Source organism: Ruditapes philippinarum, unplaced genomic scaffold, assembly GCF_026571515.1.
Source record: "Ruditapes philippinarum isolate M1 unplaced genomic scaffold, ASM2657151v2 ctg4794_1_1_1_1, whole genome shotgun sequence".
Lineage (NCBI taxonomy): Eukaryota > Metazoa > Mollusca > Bivalvia > Venerida > Veneridae > Ruditapes > Ruditapes philippinarum.
The window spans coordinates 1-26,207 of record NW_026857492.1 but is presented as its reverse complement, the minus strand read 5'-3'; the positions used below and the strand labels follow the sequence as shown (position 1 = coordinate 26,207).

General features: G+C 33.8%; 1 protein-coding gene across 2 annotated transcripts in view; it reads left to right on the top strand.

Annotated features, from left to right (window-relative positions):
* The window catches only part of LOC132749929 (CD109 antigen-like), a 33,554-nt gene extending 7,779 nt beyond the window's left edge, over window positions 1-25,775 (top strand). For both annotated transcript variants that reach the window (XM_060739871.1, XM_060739872.1), the window contains exons 8-33: window positions 155-239; window positions 673-832; window positions 1,997-2,242; window positions 3,337-3,531; window positions 4,063-4,233; window positions 4,880-5,071; window positions 6,931-7,080; window positions 7,620-7,757; window positions 8,164-8,212; window positions 8,784-8,897; window positions 9,319-9,436; window positions 10,219-10,336; window positions 10,686-10,805; window positions 11,296-11,412; window positions 11,670-11,801; window positions 12,843-13,014; window positions 13,517-13,705; window positions 14,493-14,743; window positions 17,235-17,336; window positions 17,867-18,044; window positions 19,212-19,465; window positions 19,895-20,056; window positions 20,416-20,624; window positions 21,095-21,269; window positions 22,908-23,013; window positions 25,068-25,775. In XM_060739871.1, the coding sequence (XP_060595854.1) occupies window positions 155-239; window positions 673-832; window positions 1,997-2,242; window positions 3,337-3,531; window positions 4,063-4,233; window positions 4,880-5,071; window positions 6,931-7,080; window positions 7,620-7,757; window positions 8,164-8,212; window positions 8,784-8,897; window positions 9,319-9,436; window positions 10,219-10,336; window positions 10,686-10,805; window positions 11,296-11,412; window positions 11,670-11,801; window positions 12,843-13,014; window positions 13,517-13,705; window positions 14,493-14,743; window positions 17,235-17,336; window positions 17,867-18,044; window positions 19,212-19,465; window positions 19,895-20,056; window positions 20,416-20,624; window positions 21,095-21,269; window positions 22,908-23,013; window positions 25,068-25,255 (4,091 nt within the window). In that variant the 3' untranslated portion in view covers window positions 25,256-25,775. The remainder of the gene's footprint in view (window positions 1-154; window positions 240-672; window positions 833-1,996; window positions 2,243-3,336; window positions 3,532-4,062; window positions 4,234-4,879; window positions 5,072-6,930; window positions 7,081-7,619; window positions 7,758-8,163; window positions 8,213-8,783; window positions 8,898-9,318; window positions 9,437-10,218; window positions 10,337-10,685; window positions 10,806-11,295; window positions 11,413-11,669; window positions 11,802-12,842; window positions 13,015-13,516; window positions 13,706-14,492; window positions 14,744-17,234; window positions 17,337-17,866; window positions 18,045-19,211; window positions 19,466-19,894; window positions 20,057-20,415; window positions 20,625-21,094; window positions 21,270-22,907; window positions 23,014-25,067) is intronic.
* Window positions 25,776-26,207: the final 432 nt, after the last annotated feature.

Genomic DNA, 26,207 nt, shown 5'->3' with positions numbered 1-26,207 from the left:
AAATTTTATGTGTTTAGGCTTTAGGATGCCGGTGGAGTTTAAGAATCATTTTCATAGATGCTCAAGTTCTGTCAACTAAAGTTTTATATATAATGTTTATTTATTACTTTCCTCTTCATCATGAAGTTATTATGATATTATTTATATTTTACAGGGGACCCACGTTTTGATTTGAACGTAACCACACATCCGTATGTTATGGACAACATGGACCATGTTAGAGGAGTTTTGATGGCAAAGTATGAAGATTTGTTGATTATATTGTTTTCATGCTGTTTTTGAGAATGAGATTAATATCTCTAACTCTGAACCAATATTTTTTTCTTTCATCTCTTGTCAGTCTAACTTATCTAGTAGTCAGTTCTGATGTGTAGGATTGTTGTCCAGTTAGAATGTGGACAGTTCTGCCTGCGTGTCCTTTCAGGACAGCATAATGCACTGAATTTTAATTTAAGTTTACCTTGGTGTCCTTTTTAGGACTGAATAATGCACTGATTTATAACTTAGGTCTATCTTACATTTTTCAATGTCAAGTACTGGGCAATCACCATTATAACAGTCAATGTTTTGAAATATATAATCAATTCAACTGAACCTATAAAACAATGAAAAACTGAGCCTAATGTCACTTTAAGCAGTTAGCAAATTAACATGTTTTTATTATATTTACAGTATAACAACAGGAAAGCCAGTTATGGGATCAGCTGATGTCCAGATAACTTTGATTCCACCAAGAGATGTGTACCCTTATGATCAGTTTTATGCCATGAATGCATACAGAGATCCCTGGGACTTTAGTATATACCCACGTCTATACAAGCACTACGATTATGTAAGAATTCATGTTTACCCTTCTAAAAAAATGTATTTTAGTCTTCCTAAGTGACAATAAATTTTATGCTATAAAAATGATAATATATAATCAGTGATTTTTTTTTCAATTTTTCAAAATAACTCGTTACTTTCTGAATGGGAAAATAGAGAACCATAAATCAGAAAATAGGGAAAACCTGAAACCAAATTCCAACAACTAAGAATGGAATTTACAAATACATTTTATAAAAAAAATCAATTTCAACAATAGTTAACATGCATGTTTTATAGCAGAGGCTATTTATAAGGGTCAGCTTTCGGTCAGTTAGATTTATCAACAAGCTGTTGTATGTCAGCTGCTGTAAAGTCATGGTTCTGGTTAAGAGTGTGCACAGGGCAATTCAGGAAAAAAAAACGAAAATTTTAGGTGAAAATATACCTATACCTATATATATATAATATACCTATTTTGGGCTAGAGAAAACATCCTTTGTTCAGCTGTAATACAGGGGGAAAATCACTGTTCTAATAATGATGCAAAATGATTCATTTTTCAAAAGTAAATTTATTTCATGTATTGTCAGACCTATCTGTTAACTTTGAGACATTGGTCTTTTTGACAGGGTCTCTGAAAAAAGTAATATTAACCCTTAACCTGTTAAATTTGTTTAATAATTTGCACTATCAAGCCCCACCCACCCTTGAATTTGGAACAGACCATTTGAAGTCAAAATACAAACAAGCCGTGTCACGACAAAACCAACATAATGCGTTTGCGACCAGCATGGATCCAGACCAGCCTGCACTTCCGCGCAGTCTGATCAGGATCCATGCTGTACGCTTACAAACCCTATAGCAAGTAGAGAAACCGATAGTGAACAGCATGGATCCTGATTAGACTGCGCGGATGCGCAGGCTGGTCTGGATCCATGCTGGTCGCAAACCCATTATGTTGGTTTTGTCGTGACGCGGCTCAAATATTATTAAGTAGAGCTAGCAGTAGTATAGAGCCTGTTCAGACTGCATAAGAGGTGCAGGCTAGATACTCTATATTGGTGGCAAAGGCTTACCTAGTTTTGCTCCTGCATGCAGGTTCAGGGTTAAATTTCAAATTAAATGAAAATAAAAGTTTGACCTTCAAATGATGTTAACACAAGCATATAACTTGCTGTTTATATTTCAGTTTAAAGGGAGGATTGATTTTGAGTTCAAAAGACAAGACATATTGGACGAGGTACGACGGACATGGCCGTCTGCCGATAACTTGATCGGATACGAGTGTGTTTTTAACGTAACAGCAAAGGACTGGTTCTTTAACATGACACAGAAAGGTTTCGCCAGCACGGTTATCTTCAATCCAAACATCAGGGTCATGTTTATAGGAGACAATGTGCGGACATTTAAACCAGACTCCATAATGACGGTCTACGTAAGTTGGTCTTTAAGATTATATTGTCTGTGTCAATATTAACTAATTAAGTGAATAATATTACAAATTTACAGGTATGTCTTAGTTAAGTTGGTCTTTAAGATTATATTGTCTATGACATAGTGCTCTGTATTAACTTATTAAGTGAATAATAAGATTTTAAAGGTATGTCTTAAATAAACTAAGTGTATGAAAGCACTGGGTTCTCAAGCTTTTCATAAGCTCTGCTTGTCTACAAAAAAAAATTGAAATACCCACTTCAATAACATGATTACTTTTGCCAAAGAAATTGAAAGTATTCCATTACAGAGTCATCAGTGTAATTGATTATTAATCAATAACATAAAATTTATATATGAAATTGATTTATAATCAATTAATAATCAAATACATGTGACTGTAAACGATTTCTGTTCAGTACAGAAAGATATGAGAGTAAGAAGAAAAGAGTAACATGGTTATATTAATTTTCTATTGACCAGTGTAGCATTTATTCGTTAAGTATAATATTGACATTATTTCCAGAAGTATTTTGCACCACATCTTCAGGATTGTTTTTATCAAGCTATATTAATATAAATCAATAAACAAAGATTCACTAAAAATAAAGATAGAGAAATTGAAATTTAAAGCATCAGAAAATATTGCTTAGATTTAAAAGAATTATTTAAAAGGATACTACTGAATTTCTTTAAATTTTAGTATTTGGCTTCAGTAGCCAATGGTATAATGATTTTAGATAGTTAATATTATATTAAAAAGAATTTGTCACATTAACCAAGGCACAGGAGTATAATAAAGCCATTTGATAAAAGCAATATTACACTTGTGTAATAAAATTTTGAGGTGACCTCATTTGCTAAATATACAAACATAGCTTTAAAGGCGCTAATGTTAAGTTTCACTATCGGCGCGTCATTGATAAATGACTCTTTAGTTGTAAACAGTTACTATATTTGGATATGTTATAAATATAATATCACATTCATCACTAAATTTATTGAACCAGTTGAATAAAAATGATATGCCATCCTCTGCCTTTAGCATTAAATCTACCCTAATTCAATATCCTCTATTTTTTGTTCTTTATTAAGGTTGCAGCTATGTATTACGATGGAACACCAGTAGTCGATAATTATCGAAGAATTCAAATCACAAAACGTTACAGTTATTTAGATGGGGGAGTAACTGGCGGTGTAGAGAATAATCCTGATGAAAAGCAACCTGTAGATGGTGTTGCCGCGTTTGATGTACCCATCCCTGCTGGATGTTCTTCTGTTGAAGTTATTGTGAGTATAATTATAGCTTTTCTCCGGCAATACATGGCTTTTCAATCTGTGCTTCTCACCGATGTTGTGTTGACTCTTGCCAGGGGCTATGAATTTTGCATGTGATGAATCCAGCAAGCTGATGGAAGGTTAGTGGTTCTACTTGGGTGCCTGGTGATTACTAGAAAAATGCATGGAGGGACCTTCAATCTTCCTCCACCAGTTAAGCTTGAAATTTGCCGTATGACCTAAACAGTGTTGGTGTCACTTGAAATTGCAACAAAAAATATATACCTTATCCCAGTAGATGTTTGATTTTTGTAGTAGATTAAATTGTGTATGCTTTCATTGCCTCGCTCATATTCAAATTACTTTTGAAGTTTGCCTCTTTATTTAATAAACACTGGGAGGGCTATCACCATAACAATTTTACAACTGAAAATGCAACCAAAAAAGTTTTTAAGCAAATTATCAACTTGTATTGATACAAATTTTGCCCAAATTGAATCAGCTTGTACGTAAATAAGCATTTTGTTAAATGTTATATTTCAGGCCAAGTGGGACTATGATATCAGAACAACACAGACATTGAAAGCTTCACGATATTATTCCCCCAGCAGAAGTTATATCTCTGTTCGTACATCAACAGATACTCCAAACGTGAACGAGTTTATGATTTTCCATGTGAAAACCAGTCATTTTGTTCCCATGATTTACTATCAGGTAAGATGGTTTGTGTTGATATCCAGTGGTGTCCATGGCCAAGTAGTTAATGTTGTTGACTTCTACCACTTGCCACTCACTGCTGTAGGTGCAAATCCTAAAAGGGACTTAAGATTCTATTATGTGAGGGAGCTATCCAGCTAGCTTACGGAACATCAGTGGTTCTACTGAGGTGCCTGTTCATGCCTGAAGTAATGCAAAGAAGAGCACCTGAGGTCTTCCACGACCAGAAACACCTATACTGTGTTGGTACAACGTATAACCGAACTGAAAAAAGAAGGGAAAAAAAAGAGATTTCTTTCTGTTATAATGATGCATCAGAATGGATTAACTGAAAGTTTCCACAGTGCAAGCCCTGTTTCCATCAATGTTTTCACAATTTGTGCTTTATTCTACAGTCATGTCATTCACGTTGAGAAGATTGCTGCTCCATGTTGAAGGCTGGTTAATACTGGTACTGAATAAAGAAACGTTTGCTTAGTAACTTGCTTTCAGACCTTGACATTGCCAGTATATGTCAGAAAAACTGTATATCAAATTGAAATGATAAAATTATCAAAAAGAAATTACATATAAACAGTCATTTCATGTCTAATTAATTAGTTTATATAATAACGTTTAAATATTTCAAATGTTTTCATCACAGATTGTGTCACAAGGAAACATTTTGATCGGAGAAGAGCTGGAAATGATTTCTCGTCATAAGACATTTGCAGTGGCGTTGTCTCGACAGATGGTCCCCACTGCACGTATTGTTGTGTACTTTTTGCAGACGTCACCTGAGGAAATGGTTGTTGACACATTGAACTTCTTTGTTAATGGAACAAGATCTAATCCTGTAAGTTTTACATGCAGGGACTTGTTGTTGTTGTTTTTATTTTTCGAATAAATGAGAAATTAATAATATTGTAATCATCTCATCAGATTGTCACATATTCCTTTGTACTAGCAGCTTGAATGAAATTTCATTTATAGCATTACATTTAGTAGAAGATTTCAAATTTTATTGCTTGTATGGTCTGACAAGGTTTAAGTAGATGTACCGTAATAATTCTATTTAGCGCCCATCCTCTAATAGACGCCCACCCCCATATTTTGGACAAAAAACGGCCATTTTTCAGCCCAAAGTTGAAAAATTAACTGCCCCTTTTAAACGCCCATCCCCCGATTTGAGTACAATTGAGCTTACCTTTACAATTCAAGTTTCCTTATTTCCGTTTTCACGTAGGAACGAACTTCCTTTTTCTTGTCTTTTTTTCCGTAAAGTTTATATGTACACAGTATTTCAATGCCACCACCTTTTACAAAAGTTCCTTTTGATGACGAACGCGGTTCTCCAAGTATTTCGGCACTGATTTCTACAATAAGTCCATCTTTGAATAATTTTGTAAGAGGCTGACATAATCCCTCCGGTATATGTCCAACAAGAGATCCATTATTTTTTACGATAATTGCGCTATCACTATGTTCATTTTCTGGTTCCAAATTACACTGAAGTATAGTTCCGACTGGGCATGTATATTTGTAAACGTGATATCCCTTAATAACAGATTTTATAGACACAAGCATAGGTGTTGCCATAATTCAATGTGTTTTGTGTATAAGATATATATACATGTATAAAAAATAACCATTCCGAGATGCCAAAACTCACGCGCCTATTTCATTACGTCAGCAAGGTCAACGTGTGTGGTTCAATGTATTGGGGTCCAACATGGGAGATTAGTTCTGATTAAAATTATTTTGAACAATAGACGATTGTCTTTTTATATCAAAATCCCGCATCAATCCCTTTAGGAACATATATGCTTGTGTCAGTAAAATCGGTCAGAACTATTCTTACTTTTTTTTTAACAATTATATTGGCGGGTAAAAAATGCATAATGATCGAACTCAAAATATTCCATTGACTTTTTGAATTGTATAGAACATCCCAGATTACAGAGTTAATTGGTAACCTTACATAAATATTTCGTTGGGAAAAATCATAATATTTTTGCAGTAAAAATGCGTGAGGCTCATTTTTTATTCCCGTGCTCGGAAACCGGACTCTACATGCACGGTATTAAAGTGCGGAAAAGAACAGACTTTAGCCGGTACGTTACGATACCGAAATCGACTTTAGAGTTGTCTGCAATTATAAATCAACATCCGCTCATTCTTCGGATTCGTTATGAGGGGCGAGTGGATTTATAAAGCCTTGCTTAGAAAATTAGTTTGTCTTATGAAGATGCGTCTCCAATTAACGCCCATCCCCAACTTTCGAAAAGTCTATGATTCTAATAAAAGCCCGGGCGCTAAATAGAATTATTACGGTATTATGTGTCCTTTATATTTTATACAAGGCTATGGGGCAATCATAAATAAAAAAAAATACGTTTTGTAATTGGTGATGTGATTATTGATTTGATTAAAGAATAAAAATTACGATGAATAAATGAATAATCATTGATGATAAGTAATAGGGCAACTGTTCAGCAAATGACTTCTTTAACACAGTTGTCTAGTGTGTAGTGTTACTTTGTAAGCTGGTGGTTGCTCTTTTGAATGTTGTCCAGAATGAGAATATTTCAATGTGTTAGCATCTTTCAGTTACAAATTAAAATGTTCATTAAAGTATAATTCAGTTTTTATTGTGTCAAAAGAAAATATGTTTTAGATTGACTTCTATGATTTCATGATTGAAATATTTTACAGGTAAAAGCAATTATCAACAAGGGGAAGGACTTTACTCTTCACTCAATAGAGATTAATGCAATAGCCGAGCCAGGATCATACGTTGCTTTTGCTGCCATGCCAAATGATCTGTATAGTAAAGGAATGAATGATGGTCTAACAGAAAATAATGTAAGTCTGTTAACATATATTTAGTATGACATTTACATATACTTTGTATGAGGCAACATTGTACTATTTAGAAAGTAATTCAGTTAGAGTTGAATAAATGCTGTTTTTGCCTTGTAGAAATCATGATAGTTTTATTTATTACTTTAATCACTTAATTAACATGGTATTCAATTTTTTAGGGCGTTGCCACTGCCATCATACTTTGGTTAAGTTTTTGTGTGTGCAAGTTGGTTTCTCCAAAACTACTGAAGGGAATGGGTTGAAACTTTTCACACGTATTTGAAAGCAAAAAAGGGTTTCACTCTTCTAGGCCCATTTCTCTAACATGGTTTTGACAGAATTATGGCTCTACATTTTCAAGACTCTTCAAGTCTTGTTTTACTATCAAGCACTGGGAATAGTCGAGCACACTGTCATATCTACAGCTCTTGTTTTTCATGAAGCAAAGGGATTCAGCAGCACTACTTTTTGTGTGTAAGAACTGATAGTTATGTAAATATTTATCTTAAGTTAACTGTGAATGTTATATATCACTACAGTTGATTGATGAGTTGGTCAGTTATGATGAGCCAGCAAAGGGAAGTTACAAACAGTTGTGGCGCCTTAGTGACACAGAATACGAGTACAAATTCTACGCCTCTACTGGCTATGGTATTGATGCAAACTCAACATTCAGGGTAAGCAAAATTTTAATTTACCAATTTTTTTTCAATTAACATACAATATGACCTAATTGTTTTTGCTTAAATATGTGATTTTATAGCAGTTAGTTTCAACGTCTAGTAGCAATATTATTAATGGTGTTTGTACAATTCTAAGTTTTAATGAAATTTGTAAGTTGTAAAAGCTAATTTGTTTAACATCTCAGAATATCTTAAATGGACTTACCAATGTTTCAATCCAGACAAAACCATTCATTCTTTTTAGGAGAAATTTCAAAATATGTACTGACTGAATAACGAACAGTGCAGACCATGAAAAACAGCACATTATGCTGACTGACCTTGGTTTGCACTTGTTGCATTGATGTTGCCCCTAAATGTAGACAGGTAGTAAACATAAAGCCTGATTTCTATGTTACAGCATGCTGGCTTGCTGGTGTTGTCAGATGCCAATATTCACGATATACCAGGTGAGTATTTAGATATGATTTCAATATGGGCATTCGTGGCCAAGTGGTTAAGGTCGTTGACTTCAAACTACTTGCTCGTAACCACTGTGAGTTCAAATCCTGACAAGGACTTTGGATTCTATCATTTTAGGAAGCTATCCAGCTCGTGAACAGATTATCAGTGGTTCTATTCAGGTACCCGTTTGTGCCTGAAAAAATGCATGGAAGGGCATCTGAGTTGTTCCTACACCAGTAAAGTTTGAAGGTCGCCATATGACCTTTACTGTGTTGATGTAACATAAAATCCAATACAATAAAAAGATTTTAATATGTCGCTAGCTGTTAATTAGTGAAATTTGTGCAGATGTTTTACTAAAGCACATTTCCCAATTGAGATAAAGTGTAAGAAATATTTTCCATCTTTGTGTTTTAGATATCATAAACACTTTTTAACATACCTGTATATTTTGATAAAATTATATTTAAGCACATCAGGAAAAAAAAAACCTAAAACACATTTATTAATTTATAGAAGGAAAAGCATGGAAATAGTTTTAGATAATTCATTTTTCTTGTTTTATTTGGTGTACAGATATGTGTAACTGGGAGTATGAGCGGCCATGTTTTGATGGAACATGTTACCATGTCAACAAGACATGTGATGGTTTTATGGACTGTCTTAATGATGGTGCAGATGAACAAGGATGTAAGTCAAAATACTGTAAATTCACTTAATTTTGTGGGTATGAAATTTTGTGTCTTTGTCACAAAGAACATTTTAGATTCTTAAATTCATGGACTGTTTATTATGTGAATTATGTGATGCAAAATTATCTTACAGCAGACAAAATTAACTCTTAAATTTGTATATTAACCTATACACGAAAATCGTGAAAATAATGATTTTGCAGTAACACAATATGACAGGATAAAAAATAACGAAGTATGCAAATTTATTGTCGAAGATTTTGGTAATATTTGGATAGATGGACATTAATTATTCTTTGAAATAGTGAAATATGATAGTAGACTGACCTCATAGATTTATGTCTTTCAATTTATTATCTACATAGTATAACTTATGAACGATAAAACAAATAAATAGTAATGTACATCTACTATTTCAGGTACCAAGATTGATCCACGCTTTGTTGACAATAGAACGATGAACATGATTTACAGAGTTAACAGAAATCTCAGGTTTTATGAAGACAGTGGTTTTGCTTGGCAGGAAAGATTTGTAAAGTAAGTCATTAATTTATTCGAATTTATTTTAGTTTGATTGTGTTGGAAGCTGTAAGCTTATTGAAACACTTTCGAATCCAATCCTGGAAAAAGTTCAGCCGAGATTAAACAGGAGGCATGTCTATAGCCAGATTATTTATGTAACAAAAAACAAATTGGGTGCCCTCACAAATACAAATGTTAAATGACTTCAGAATTGTGTGCTTACAGACTGTAACTTGTTTTAGTAAGGGAGGTTTTCCACTGGTCATGATTATAGCCTGTAAGATCATACCTTTACATTGTACCTCAGTGAAATTTAAAATCCACTGAAAAATTAGTTACAAAAGGAGGCGTCCATGACCAAGTGGTTAAGGTCTTTGACTTCAAACCATTTGCCACTAACTGCTGTGGGTTTGAATCCTGATAGGAACTTTGGATTCTTTCATGTAAGAAACCAACCAGCTAGCTTATGGAAGGTCTTTGTGGTATTATACAGGTGCCCATTCGTGCCTATATGCACTGAAGGGCACCTGAGGTTGTGTGTGCCAGTAAAGCTGGTAGAAAGTCCCCATATGACCTATACTAGTGTGTTAGTGCGATGTAAAACCCAACAAAAAAAGGTTTAAAAATTTTACATGTAATACTTATTATTGGTCTCAAAGTCTAGGCCTATTGTGATGTGTCAATGCAATTATTTTATCCTAACTTGACTCTGAACACATTTTCCTTATTGTATGTTCCTGTGTTTATGTGACAAAATTAAACTTAATAATTATTATTGACATTACTATTTTTTTCAGACCAGATGGAATGGTACAGTTCCGAATTAAACCACCGAAATTTCCACTTACCTGGATCATCAACGCCCTGTCTGTAAGCAGAGATAAAGGACTGGGTCTCATGCAGAGTCCTATCAGAGTAAGATCTTATTTACCATATACCAACTTTTGTAGTTATCACGTTTTTAACAAGGTTTGAACTTGTGAGATTTTGGTTAGAACTATAATGTTCTAGAATTTGTTATCATGTACACAATAGTTGTGTAAATAAAGAAGCTCAGCACAGCCTCATTACCACCCATTACCCTCGAGCTATATATTCCAGTCTGTACTGGCAATCTCAAAGTCTCAATCATAATGTAACGTTATCAAGGTAACAAATTTTGTAAAAGAACCTTCTTTCCTATGTTCAGCAATTGTTTATTAATATCATGTCTTTGCCATGTATTATAATGTTGGAATATCATGGTTGTATTCTTGTTATACAGTATGATGCTACAAGATACATGTATATCATCGTTGAAGCACCTGAGCTGACAATTAGAGGAGAACAGATAGGTGTTAGAGTTACTGTGTTTAACTATTGGTATGCTGATGATTATATCGAGGTATGTCACCTCTTTTATGTATTTTTTCTTTTACTTTTTCAATAGATTCCTGAAAGTATTTGTTTTTTTTTTCAGATGAAAATATGTTAAAAATGTATTTTCTGAACAGTAAAGACAACTTTATACAAGAAGTATGTCCAATGTATGCTGACTTAAATTGCTTTATGGTTATTTGAAATGTATTGTAACCTTGTAAATGTTACAGGCTAAAATTACTTGCATTTGCAACAGGTTCACAACCAGACAGGCATTCTCGTAATATAATTGCTGTCTGACCTTACAACCAACTGTTAGCAAAGTTATTCTTAAAATATATGTACCAGAAGTTAACAGTTTGAATTAGATGATTACATTAAATAAGTTAGAAAATTTACCATTCACTGTTGTATCAAACTCGAATTGTTGGTTGAAATTTAAAAAGAAGAAAAGAATATTCCGAGACATCAGTTTTGATATAACAACTTGTATGTTAATATTTGTATGTTTGTAGGTATTGGTGACTATGAGAGACGGAGAAAATTATAAGTTTGTCTGGGTAGATGAGATGGGAATAACTAGCGCCTATGCTCCACTCACCAAGAGTGGTGATCATCAAACTATTGTCTTTGTAAGTTGTTCATGTTTTGTAAAATATTTGATATAGTAATCTCTTCAATAGGAACATTTTTAAGAATATCTTAGTATAACTCTGGTAAACAGATGAAGTGTCTTGTATATCTGTCTCCAAGGTCAAGGAGACTTTTTGTGTGTGTGTATGCATGTTAATAATTTTAAACCAAGGCCTTAGCTCTAGTTTCTTTGATTAATTTATTGTTTGCAACATGAAGTTGATATATACATGTATATATATGGGGTACATTTCAGTTGGAGCCCGGAGAATCAAAGGACATTTTTATGCCAATTGTTCCCACTATAGTACAGGGGGAGATAGAGTTTACAGTGGATGCCTTCTGTTTCATGGAGAGAGATTCTGTTACCAAGAAAGTTAGAATTATGGTAAGTTCTTATATAATGCCAATGTCATAGTTTAATCACTAGAAATGGTCAGCATTCCCTATGATTTATCATTGAAGGCAAACAAAATAACAAATTATTCATTATAAAAGAATAGGAATAACCAGGGTCTGAGGTCATAAAGAAATTCTCACTGCTCAAACTCAAACCTCATGCATTTGATTGGTCAGAAATTGCCACAGAATGGACACTGACCAATGAAAATCATGAGATTTGAGACAGATCTCAGAAAAAGGTTTTATAACCTTGAGGCCGGGTCTAAATTAGGATAAATCTGTTTGTTGAAACTATCACCATTTACTAGAAATATGACCTAATACAAACACTTCAGTATCATTTATTAAATTACTACTTTATCAAAGTCAAGGACATTGAAGTTTAAAATACATTTATTTCTCATAATGCCTGAAGTTCAGTTACAGATTGATATCTAACATATATTGTGTGCATTGAAAGTACCATTGTCATCAAAGTTAAAAGGTTTTCCACTCTTTCTTACAAAGCTTTTAAAAACCTCAAAGTCACTTAATTTCGTGGACATGAAATTCTGTGGTATTGTCACAAAGAACATATCCATGTGTACTTAAATTTGTAGACTGTGGATTTTTCCAAAAGACAAATGTAAATAATGTTATGCAAAATAAATCTTGCAGGAGATGAAATGCAATTTTGTTGGGTCTTAAATTAGTGGATTGACCTATCCACGTAAACCATGAAAATTCGATTTAACTCAGTACAGGATTGAAGCAGTACCTCTAGATGCAGAAATCATGATCACAAAGTAGACATATATCTTTCTTTTTCTGCCTATTCTTATATTTTTCATTCATTATCATATACAAATTGGTGTGAAAAGATGAATAAGACATCTTAAAGTTCATTCTGTTGGTTGAAAAGGCAAGATTCAGTATTTAGTGTGGTGCTCCAATCCTTTCTTTAGTCTCGGTCATGAAAATTAATGCTCCATAAATAATGATTTTACAGTATGTATATATATAATAATGTTGTTTTATATGACTGTAGCCTGATGGTGTATTGAACTACTACCACACGCCCTACCTCATTGACATGATTAAGTACGGTTCCGAGACAATTCCACAGCTACAGATCAACATTCCGGATCAGTTTGTCGTACCGGAGGTCAGGTATCATCTGTACGTACCGGGTTCCGGAGTTGCTCAAGTCAGTCTGTTTGGTATGAAAATTTTTCTGTAATTTATTTTCGGGAAATATAAAAATTATACATTTTACTTTTCTTTACTAATGTAGTTACAATATTTTTATATTTTAAAGGTTTGCTTTTGAGAATTAGAGAATATAAAGACTAATGGCTCAGAGCAAATTAGTGACAGAATTACTTGCTTAACTCTCAAATTTTACTCACTGAGTTCTTACTAGTTTTTTAAAAAGAAGTTAGCTAACCTACAGATAAAAAAGGGAACCATTTGTTAGGACTTGGAGAGTTTGTTTTTGCTCTGGGATGACATGATGACTTTCTAATAAAAGTCATAATTATAATTTTAAAACATTCTAAAAATCATAATAAGATTCAAATCCATTTCAAATTGAAATAGCTGTGATTTGTAAATGAAATGTACATTGTACTGTAAATTGATGTTTTTAAAGAAACATTTATTTCAAATTTGTTGTTTACAATAACTGTTCTCGGAGTACTAATAGTTATTTTGTTGGAACAGGTGATGTTGTAACACCTGGATTTATAACGTACTACATGAACTGTGAGGATATTTTCCGTAAGCCGTACGGTGCTGGTGAAATGAACATGTTTAACTTCGCCTACAATCTTCTCACCTTGAAATTCAAGAAAGCAAACCAGCAACTTGACCCAGAAGTCTTGTCTCGGGCACTTGACTATCTTAATGTTGGTAAGAATCTTATATCAATACACTTGTTACTATAAATAGTAACAAATTTAATCATGATTTCAACTAATTAATAATGTAATGTGACGAGTTATGAGTTTGTGGCCTGGACGGACGTCATAATCTGCTGAAGCCCTGGGGGCCAGTATTCATTTAGTGGATGGATTGTCACCTTCTTATCTCATATGTATTAACCTCTTATTGTTAAAGTAAAATGTGATTCGAATATATGAAATCAATGAAATTGGTATGTATAGACCTGTTGGAGATAATCTGGATATTTACCTGATTACCTTATTATTCTATCAAAAATGTAAAAAGTAAATACATTGTATCATAATGTTAAACTTCCTGCCCAACTTAAAGCTAATGTGGGGCGCGTCCATGGCCGAGTGGTTAACGTCGTTGACTTCAAACCACTTGCCCCTCACCACTGTGGATTCAAATCCTGACAGAATTCTTTCAAGTGAGGAAGCTATCCAGCTAGCTTACGGAACGTCGGTGGTTCTACTGAGGTGCCCGTTCGTGCCTGAAATAATGCACAGGAGGGCACCTGAGGTCTTCCTCTACCAGTAAAGCTGGAACATCGCGATATGACCTATACTGTGTTGATGTGACGTAAAACTAAAAACAAACAAAACAAACACAAATAAAGCTAATGTTCTTTCACTATAATTATTCTTATTTTTGCATATGCAATGTCATTTCTCGCAAATATTTATATTTTTTCATGATTTGTCTGGTATTAAATAAGCTACTATTATTTCTACTATACAATTTATGATTACAGGTCTCCAGCGTCAGCTCAGTTATATGAAGGATGACGGATCATTTAAGATGTTCAGGGACGATGAAAACTCAACAAGTATCTGGCTGTCGGCTTTTGTAGCTAAGACGCTACACGAGGCAAGGTTTGGCGAGTGGGAAAGAGACTTGTTCATTCCTATTGATCTCATCGATAAAATTGTCGTCTGGTTGTGTGAAAAACAGAATGAAACTGGAGCATGGTATCCTGAAGGTCAAATCTATGACAGGAAATTTGTAAGTTTTTACTATTAATATGTTACTATATTAATTACATACCCACATTGTATTGCACGGCAGTGCATATATTTTGATGTCACGTCATTAGCGTTATACAAACATAGCTAAAAGATGCACTAAATGTTAGTGTTATACTTTAGGCATGTCAATGAATGAAAAATGATTCTTGCTTCGCTTAAAACAGTCATTATTTTGGGTATGTGATAAATAGAATATTGTATTTGTGTAGATTCATTATAAATTGAACACTGAAGTCATAGTTTTCATGTTGTAAGGGGCCTGCAAGTTTAAAGCCAATTTAGATGGTTAAAGTCTTTCTTAATGGTAAATCAAACTCTGCTGGCTTATTCAACATAAAAAATCGGGAAAGTTATGACACTTTTCAAAGTAATAGAGTTTGAAGTTGTCATTACATCAAAAACTTTGCCTTGTGCTGATCACTTTTTAATAAATAAAAAAACCACCATCCAATTTCAGCATGTAGTGAAACTGGATTTTTTTCCAGATTTAATGAAAAATTTATAAAACATGTAACATAGTTATCAATATTCTGCACTTCATTTTATGCACATTCTGGTTTACACATGGATAAAGTAGTACTCTGGTGTATCCAAATATTGTACATTTTTTCACTTAATTCTTAATACTTATACTGTATACTTCCAAAGGGCACATTTTTAGCTCACCTGAGCAATGCTCAGGGTGAGCTATTGTGATCACCCTGTGTCCGTCGTCCGTCGTCGTGCGTCGTCAACTTTTCACATAAACAACATCTCCTCTGAAACCAATGACTGCACATCAACCAAACTTTGCAGAAATGATCCTTGGGTGGTCCACTTTCAAAGTTGTTCAAATGGTTCCGGTCTGTTGCATATGTAGGTCACAGGGCCAAAAAAGGATTTCAAAAAACACAAAATAAAAAAATCTTCTTGTCTGAAAGTACATGGGCCAGAGCTTTGATTTTTGGTATATGGTATCATCTATGGGTCCTCTACCAAAGTTGTTCAAATTTTGTCCCTAGTGTCAAAATTGGCCCCGCCCCGGGGGGTCATAGGTTTTTCCTTATATGTCTATAGGTAAATCTAAAAAAATCTTCTTCTCTGATTTGGCAAAGGCTACAGATTAGATATTTGGCATGAAACATTGTGAAGTAGACCTCTATCAAGATTGTTCAAATAATGGCCCTAGGGTCAAAATTGGCCCCGCCCTGGGGGGTCATTGATTTTCAGTACATACATATAGTGAAAACTTGAAAAAATCTTCTGGTTTGAAAGTAAATGGCCTAGAGCTTTGATTTTTGGTATATGGTATCATCTATGGGTCCTCTACCAAAGTTGTTCAAATTTTGTCCCTAGTGTCAAAATTGGCCCCGCCCTGGGGGTCATAGGTTTTTCCTTATATGTATTTAGTAAATCTAAAAAAATCTTCTTCTCTGATTTGGCAAAGGCTACAGATTAGATATTTGGCATGAAACATTGTGTAGTAGACCTCTATCAAGATTGGTCAAATAATGGCCCTAGGGTCAAAATTGGTCCCGCCCTCGGGGGTCATTGATTTTCATTATATACATATAGTGAAAACTTGAAAAATCTTATGGTCTGAAAGTAAATGGCCTAGAGCTTTGATATTTTGTCTATGGTATCATCTATAGATCCAAAACCAAAGTTGTTCAAATTTTGTTCTTAGAATTAAAATCGGCCCCGCCCTGGGGGTCATTGATTTTCCCTATATGTATATAGTAAAAACTTAAAAAATCTTCTTTTAAACAACCCAAAGAGCTAGAGCTAAGATATTAAGCATAAAACATCTTCTAATGGGTGTCTACCAAGTTTGTTCAAATAAAAGCCCTGGGGTCAAAATTGGCCCCGCCCCAGTGGGTCATTGATTTTCCCTATATGCATATAGTAAAAACTTTCTTTGAAAGAACCCAAAGGGCTAGAGCTAAGATATTTAGCATGAAACATGTTCTAATGAATGTCTACCATGTTCGTTCAAATAAGAGCCCTGGGGTCAAAATTGGCCCTTGGGGTCATTCATTAGCTCGACTTTTTTTTTAGATATATACATATTATAAATATATATATATATATATATATATATATATATATATATATATATATATATACACACACATATATATATATATATATATATATATATATATATAGTATATACATAATATGTATACATATATATATATATATATATATATATATATATATATATATATATATATATATATATATATACATTTATATATAGAGATAGATATATATATATAAAAATTCTTTAGAAAACCCAATAAGCTAGACCTTAGATGTTTAGCATGAAACATCTTCTAATGGGTGTCAACCAAGTTTGTTCAAATAAAAGCCCTGATGTTTAAACTGGCCCCGCTCCGGGGGGCCTATATACAGGTGAGCGACTTTGGGCCATCATGGCCCTCTTGTTCACATATACTATAATTGATATTTTGTTTTCTTTTCAGTCATCACAATCGCAGACAGATCAAATGATGTATGGGCACCCTGTACCACTGACAGCTTATGTTCTTATTGCCCTGTATAAAATAGAGACTGATGTATCCGGGGTATGTAACTTTAACAGTAATGATATTGTTTGTGAATTTTATCATAATTCATTTTTTGGTTCCTCAAAAGTCTGTTTTTCTTAACTAATTCTTGTAAATGTGTAAATGGAACAGAATAACAAAGAATTGAAATCTTATTTGAATTTTATTTATGCTTTTCCTATTAACCACAATTAAAAAAAATACTGATAGGTTGTAATGCAAATTAAGATTGAAAATTTGTGGTTAGAAAATGTTCAAATTACCAATTCTGAATCAATCTTAATGAATTTTGATTTTATATTTCTGAGAGTTAAGTATAGAAATCAGACAATAAGTTTCTTTAACTGTTTAACCTGACTAAATCTACCCATGCCTACAGTGCAGACCATGGGGTCTTCTGTTTGCTATTTGTCATTACTTATTTTGAAATTTTCCATAAAAATGACTTGGTTTTGTCCAGATTAAAGAGGTACAAGTTCATTTAAGGCATATAGAAAAAGTTAACCAACTACAGTTATAAGACATAAACAAATATGATTGTGTTACAGGCTGCCCTGAGTTGTATAGATAAATCACGACAACTTGCCTCGGAATATTTATCAAGAGAGGCATTCAACACACCAAATAGAGAAGTATTCCACCTGGCTGTATCAGCTTATGCCTTGTCCCTTAGTCAGCAGAAGAGTAGAACAATCTTTGATAAACTCTGGTCTCTTAGAAATCAATGTAAGTAATAACATTTATTATTAGTTATGAAGATTTTTGACAGGTTATAGGGCCTTGTCTATATAAATGGTTGAATTGCAAATAATCATTTATATATGGCCACATAACCATCACAGGAATTGTTATAATGCAATTATACAATTTATGATACAGCAAGATTTCTTATTAGAGAAAAAAAGTGAGATTTCTTCGTAGATTAAAAGCATCCGTGTATGTAAAACTGTATAAACATAATGATTGTCCAATGAAGAGCAATATTGTTATTATTAATCTGTCTAAATTCAGAAATTTATATAGCACATTAATTTTTATGCCCCCACAAAGTGGGAGCATATAGCGTTGCACTTGTCTGTCCGTCTGTCAATCCGTCAGTACGTACGTCTGTCCGTCCGTACGTCCCGAAATCTTGTGAACGCAACTCCTCTTAAACCGGATGGCAGATTTTGCTTAAACTTACAGGGATGAACAAACTTAATGTGTAGATGGTAGTAAAGGAAGGAATTAATGCTGCCACCAAATTTAACAGAATTATGGCCCTTTGTTGATTTTTTCACTATAAACCATATAGAAATTTTGTGAACGCAACTCCTCTTAAACCGGATGGCAGATTTTGCTTAAACTTCCAGGGATGAACAACCTTAATGTGTAGATGGTAGTAAAGGAAGGAATTTTTGCTGCAACCAAATTTAACAGAATTATGGCCCTTTGTTGATTTTTTCACTATATACCATATAGAAATTTTGTGAACGCAACTCCTCTTAAACCGGATGGCAGATTTTGCTTAAACTTCCAGGGATGAACAACCTTAATGTGTAGATGGTAGTAAAGGAAGGAATTTTTGCTGCAACCAAATTTAACAGAATTATGGCCCTTTGTTGATTTTTAGTTTTCAACTTGTGGCACATGACTAGTCCAAAAAATATTTGACCTAGAGTCATAACATTGACAGAACAGCGGCGTATGGGGGCATCCGTGTCCTATGGACACATTTCTAGTTCAGAACTATAAATAAATTTGTGTTAATCTTTTATAATGTAATCTTTTATACATAGTTTCATAGGTATGTTTTTTGTTGGGTTTTTTTTTAATTTTTTAATAAACAGTTCATTGATTAGATGCATTTTGTTATGCTTGTACCTGATAAAACTAGTTTCCTTTATTTTTCAGCCAATGAAATCTACTTTTCTGATTCACCAATGCCAGAGAATCCCTCGGACTTTATCAACACAGTACGATATCTGTTACCAAGGACAGAATTGATGAACGACGGTTACGCTGTACAATCTACGGCGTACGCTCTCATGGCCCACATCAAACATAATGGCATGGGAATCGACACAGATACCAAAATACAGAGAGATTCCATGATGAAATGGCTCAACCATATGAGGAATTTCATTGGAGGATTTGCGTCCACACAGGTATCTTAACCTTTATATTTTAATTAGGGCAAAGGAAAATTTCCATGTGTTTGTTGAGGCTGCGGGACAACCTGGGCAACACAGGCAATTGATTTTGCTGTCCCAGATTTACTAAGTTTTCTTTTTGTTGATGTTACAGTTGTTTAATCAAATTTAGATTATTTTTTTTTTGTAATTTGTAAACTTGATACTAGATAATTTTCTTTTAATGTACAATACAGTTAGGTTGGTACATGTATGTTAAATATATATGATATTATCCTAAGGTTTAGCTACATTGAAGTCTCACCAAAATGTGTTTATACTTTTTTTTCTTACTTCATAATAATGTGTGTTGGGTTTATTTACCCTCACTGCCAGTATAAAACCATATGGACGAGCATTATAATTCATAATGGTATAGTTGACTATATATTTTATATATAACAGGACTCATTGACAGCTATGGAGGCACTCTTTGAGTTTACCCAGGTAGATCCTAACAGGAACGTGTTTGAGACGATGATTACAATGGAGGCCTCATCAACACCTACATGGGTAGAAACTGTTGCCATGACGAAGACTAATTACACTGACATTGCCATCAGATATGTAAGTTACTAAATCAAACTTGAATGACTTTAACTAAAAGCAATTAACTGATATACAACTAATTAACTGACCAATCAACTGACCATATAAATTGTAGTACAGCCTATCAGTAGTTTTTCACTGAAAACAGTATCCCTATCAGCTAGGGTACTATACTATGGAAAAGAATGTACAACATGTTATGTCTGATTAATATGTCTATTCAAAACTACTAACGTTTCATAATACAAAACATAGGAAGTTAATTCAAAATGAGAAGTTATGATATTTATCTCATATATAAAGATTCATATATCCACATGTATTACATGCCTCTATAAAAAACCAAAAACAATCAATATATGAATGTTAATTTGCAGGTACCTCAAGATTTTGTATATGGGTCTATAAGGGTGACGGCCCAGGGTGTTGGTAGATCTATGATGCAGCTGACAACCACAGTAAATGTAGAATATCGATTCTTGTTGAAGGAAACACAAGATCAGACACAATTCTTTGAGCTGACATCAGATTATATCAGATTTACAGGCAGGAACTCTTCTGTGATGGTTATGAACCCGTGTATTAGGTAAGTAGTGTTAATAAAAATTTCCAACAATTTCGACTAATTATAGTTGAGAATTTGGGAAGTCTAGTTGTGTTGAACCAACTTTATCAAGACTTCTTTGATATTGAATGGTCATCTTTGAATAGACGTATTATTTGCTAAGAATAATCTATTTAACTCCTGGAAGTTTTACCCCTTCTAATTTCTGAATGATAATTATCTTTTCTATTTATACAGGCTACTCGAAGCAGGTGGCTTTGACTTGCTTGCTTGTGGGTTCTGTAATCTTTCATAGCAGGTTTTATTATTTAAAACCTAATTGTTGCAATATTACATATTGTCACTTTTATGCACTAACGTGTTAACTCCTATTGATTTATATTATAAGTTAACCCATTACTGCACTAATGTATAGATATACTGTTACATCTTAATAATGTAAAAAGCAAGCTTCATCTATTTTATTATACTATTGTACATGTATATTATAGGTGGGTATATTTAGACAAGAGTTTACAGTCAGGACTTACAGTTCTAGAGATTGATGTACCAACCGGCTATGTGGTAATGAATCATACATTGAGGGACTATGTAAACTCCGGTATCGTGCCCAACCTGAAACGTGCTGAATTCTATTACAGAAAAGTGGTTTTCTATTTCTCACATGTAAGTTTTTGTTGTTTTTTAGCTCACCAGAACCTAATGTTCAGAGTGAGCTATTAGTATCAAAGAGGGATGCTCCTGTGTCAACATTCATCTTCTCTGGAACTGATGGGAAAATTTACTTCAAATTTGGTCTGTAGCATCCTTGTGACAATTGGTTCTAGTGAGCTATTCAGGGCCATCATGGCTGTCTTGTAATATAAATTTTCCAATTTTCAAAATAAAATTTTTATTTGTAATATAGTGTAATTTGTATTCATTATTGTTTTAATTATTTAAATGAAATAAGAGGGGAATAAAACTTGAAAATAAATGGAAATAATTCAAGAAAATGATATATATGAGCATTTATGTAACCCTTGCTTAATTTGTGTCAAAAAGAGATTGATTTCATTATCAAAACAGTAAAATTTATCTTTAACAGTTCAGGTTGCATGTTTTAGCAAACTGGCATGGCTCTATACTTGTGACATGAGAAAATAATTTTTATCTCTGACTTTCCAAACCTTAACTACAGTCGAGACTGTCATATGTGACTTTCCCAGGGATCTTCAGAAAAAGGTCACATATGACAGGGAGTCTCTTAATACAGTCTCAAAGAAAATTAAATTTAAGTATCATCTAGCTGTCTATATACCATTGTGACTTAAAGATTCTTTATGTTTTGTGAATGTCCACACTTGCAAAAAAATATATATGGACATAATTATTCAAATAAAACAACTTTCAAACATCAAAGAATATGTATAATGTGTACTGAAAATATTTGTGCACATTATATTTAATCAATAAATTACATGCATTGATTACTTATTGGAAAATTTAACTTAGAATTTATAGAAAATAAAGTTCTAATTACCTCCCTTTAATGGCCTTTATTTATATTAAATGTTAAATTGGGTGATATATTTATAAATAATGCTTATTTGAACTTACAATATTGACAAATCTTAATTTGAGCATAATATTTATGAAATAAAAACCATGAAAAATTGTGTTACAGGATCTTTCAACATTATCCATGTCCAAAGCTTTTCTGGTTTTAGTATCAATATTTTTCCGTATTAATTATGCAGTCAAGGTAAATAAAAAAATATGCTGCCTAAAAAATCTTCCTTGGGCACTCTATAATTAAAAAAAATCTAACACAAGTCTTAACCAGTTTACTCAGGCCATAATGTACATAACACACACATCAATTGCGTCATGCTTCCATAAAACAGACGCTACGTCACTTGATACCTGCATTTATACATGTCAACTGTGTAATTGAGATAGAGGTGTGTAGACTTTGTTTGCTACTGGATTATAATTGGACTTAATTATTTTGGCCCTCTGGGTGTTATAATAGGTATTATTTATCTGATTTAACGGACAATTAAAAGGTGTGTGAAAGTCGGTTTAAATCAGACAAAACATTGCATTGGGACCTGACAATTAGAGTCGCTTGTCACATATGACAGGGAGTCGTTTAATTCAGACCATTTATATAGGAAAATACGTTGGGAGGACTGAAACAAGGTCGGATAAGACAGGGAGTCGTTTAAATCAGGGGGTCGCTAAGGCAGTCTCGACTGTAGTTTATTGTTTAAGTTTGTATGGAAATTAGATTTTTGGTACATGTATTGTGAATATTTTCAGGTGGACAACAGTAAGACATGTGTAAACTTCCAGGCAGATAGATGGTATCCTACTGCTAATATGACCATACAACACAGAATGAGAGTCTATGATTATTATGAACCTGGTAAGTCCAATGCTCCTCTGATTTCATACTTTTACCTGGTTTCCATAAATAAATGACCCTGCATATAAACAGGAAAACTCTCATAGTACTTGATTATTTTGAACTTGGTAACACAAGTGTTTATCTAAAATCATCCCTTTACATGCTTTTTGATAAATTAATAACTCTGCATGAAAACAGGAAAAATCTTATACTATTTTGATACGATGTTGCACTTCTGTGATTTTCAACTTTTTGATTTTGTTTAGATCTCCTTTTTCCAGATTTTTAAATGGATTTCAGTATTATAATGCTAAAATTGGGCAGTTAGCAGCATTGAGTGTGGTCAGACTTTGAGAAAGTGCAGGCCGCCCTGGCTCAAGACTTGCTATATATGCACAGGCCTGGCTATATGCTTGTTACATAGACCATATCCCAATTAGTGCTTGCTGAAATACACCCTTACAAAATGCAAAGAATTCAGATTTGTTTTTAGCTCACCTGTCACAAAGTGACAGGGTGAGCTTTTGTGATCGCTTTTCGTCCGTCGTCCGTCCGTCTTCCGTCCGTAAACTTTTACTTTAAATGACATCTCCTCATAAACCACTAAGCCAATTTCATCCAAACTTCACAGGAATGTTCCTTTGGTGGTCACCTTTAAAAATTGTTCAAAGAATTTAATTCCATGCAGAACTCTGGTTGCCATGGCAACCGAAAGAAAAAACTTTAAATATCTTCTTTTAAAAAACCATAAGAGCTAGAGCTTAGATATTTGGCATGAAACATCTTCTAGTGAGTGTCTACCAAGTTTGTTCAAATAAAAGCTCTGGGGTCAAAATTGGCCCTGCCCCAGGGGGTCATTGATTTTCCCTATATGCATATAGTAAAAACTTAAAAAATCTTCTTTTAAAGAACCCAAAGAGCTAGAGCTAAGATATTTAGCATGAAACATGTTCTAATAGGTGTCTACCAAGTTTGTTCAAATAAAAGCCCTGGGGTCAAAATTGGCCCCGCCCCGGGGGGTCATTGATTTTCCCTATATGCATATAGTAAAAACTTAAAAAATCTTCTTTTAAAGAACCAAAAGAGTTAGAGCTAAGATATTTAGCATGAAACATGTTCTAATAAGTGTCTACCAACTTTGTTCAAATAAAAGCCATGGGGTCCAAAATGGCCCCGCCCCGGGGGGGTCATTGATTTTCCCTATATGCATATAGTAAAAACTTAAAAAATCTTCTTTTAAAGAACTCAAAGAGATATGGCTAAGATATTTAGTATCAAACATGTTCTAATAGGTGTCTACCAAGTTTGTTCAAATAAAAGCCCTGGGGTCAAAATTGGCACCGCCCCGGGGGTCATTGATTTTCCTTATATGTGTATAGCAAAAACTTAAAAAATCTTCTTTGAAAAAACCCAAATAGCTAGAGTTAAGATATTAAGCATGAAACATCTTTTAGTGAGTGTCTACAAAGTTTGTTCAAATAAAAGACCTGGGGTCAAAATTGGCCCCGCCCCGGGGGTCATTGATTTTCTCTATATGTGTATAGCAAAAACTTAAAATCTTCTTTGAAAAAACCCAAATAGCTAGAGTTTAGATATTAAGCATGAAACATCTTCTAGTAAGTGTCTACAAAGTTTGTTCAAATAAAAGCCCTGGAGTCAAAACTGGCCCGGCCCCAGGGGTGTCATTGTTTTTTACTATAATTATGTGTATAGTAAAAACTTAAAAAAAATCTTCTTTTAAAAAGCCCAATGAGCTAGAGCTTAGATGTTTAGCATGAAACATCTTCTTATGGTGTCTACCAAGTTTGTGCAAATAAAAGCCCTTGGGTTTAAATTGGCCCTGCAACGTTGGGGGGGGGGGGATGGGGGTTGGGGGGGGGGCTATATTACAGGTGAGCGACCTCAGGGCCATCATGGCCCTCTTGTTTGACTTTTGTTGACCATTTTTTCTAAGGAGTGATCAAGACTGCAAAAAGATATACTTCTGAAATTGTTCTTTTCAGAAACTTGTTATAATATAACACTTACAATTATATTCAATTACTATAATTTCTTTGTTCTTAATTTTTCAGGTATGCACAACACAACTCTTTATTCGACATACAACATGTTTAATCTGAACATATGTTACGTGTGCGGATCTTATCAGTGTCCATATTGTCCGTACTTCAATGTGGGCACGGTGATAAAAGCAAGTTTCACGTGTGTAGCCCTCATCCTAGGATTCCTTGCAAAGAAATATGCATTACGGACAAGCTAGTAATAATTTGTGTATCTATCATTGCAACATTCCTTGAAAAAACATTATTTTATTCATTTGTAAATAGTGAATATATTCCAAAGGAACTTTTTATTTAGTCAAAACAGTGTTTTATTTAGGATTGATGATCTATAGGACACAGTCTGTATTTAGTTCTATATGGCCAGGTAACAATGCCTCGTTGGCATTCCTGGAATCTACATACCTATCACTGCATATATTGAATTTATATCAGTAGATTGTTTTAATTTGTCAGAACATTTAAGTGGTTTATGTATAGTGCACCCTCTAGCTAAAATGACCTCAAGGTTTTTCATCTACAAGATTCAGAAGTCGAGCATAATCCAAATAACAACAAAGTGATTTAGTTATCTGTTGTGGGTGAACACCGCATTCATCCATTCCAGCAAATATCCATTTATACACTACTCATACTTACTATATGGATGATCTGTGACACAAATGTCGGAATTTGAATTGTTTAAAATCTCATATGATCAGTTCTAGAAAGAGTCATTTATTAGTCCCCTACCGGTTTACCGGAGGGGACTTTAGGTTTACCCTCCGTCCGTCCGTCCGTCCGTCCGTCAGTCCGTCCGTCTGTCCGTCCGTCAGTCCGTCCGTCCACAAAACTGGATCCCGCGATAATGCAAAAAGTACTGAAAATATTTTAATGAAACTTGATATATGGATAGATGGCAGTTATGAGATTATGCACGTTCTTTTTTCTTTTCTTCCTATGTTGAAAATTCTGGTTTGCTATGGCAACAAATAGACTGAAAATATGGCAAATTTTACACATAATCTGGATCCCGCGATAACGCAAAAAGTACTGAAATATTTTTATGAAACTTGATATATGGATAGATGACAGTATGGAGATTATGCACGTCTTTTTCTTTTCTTCCTATGCTGAAAATTCTGGTTGCTATGGCAACAAATAGACTGAAAA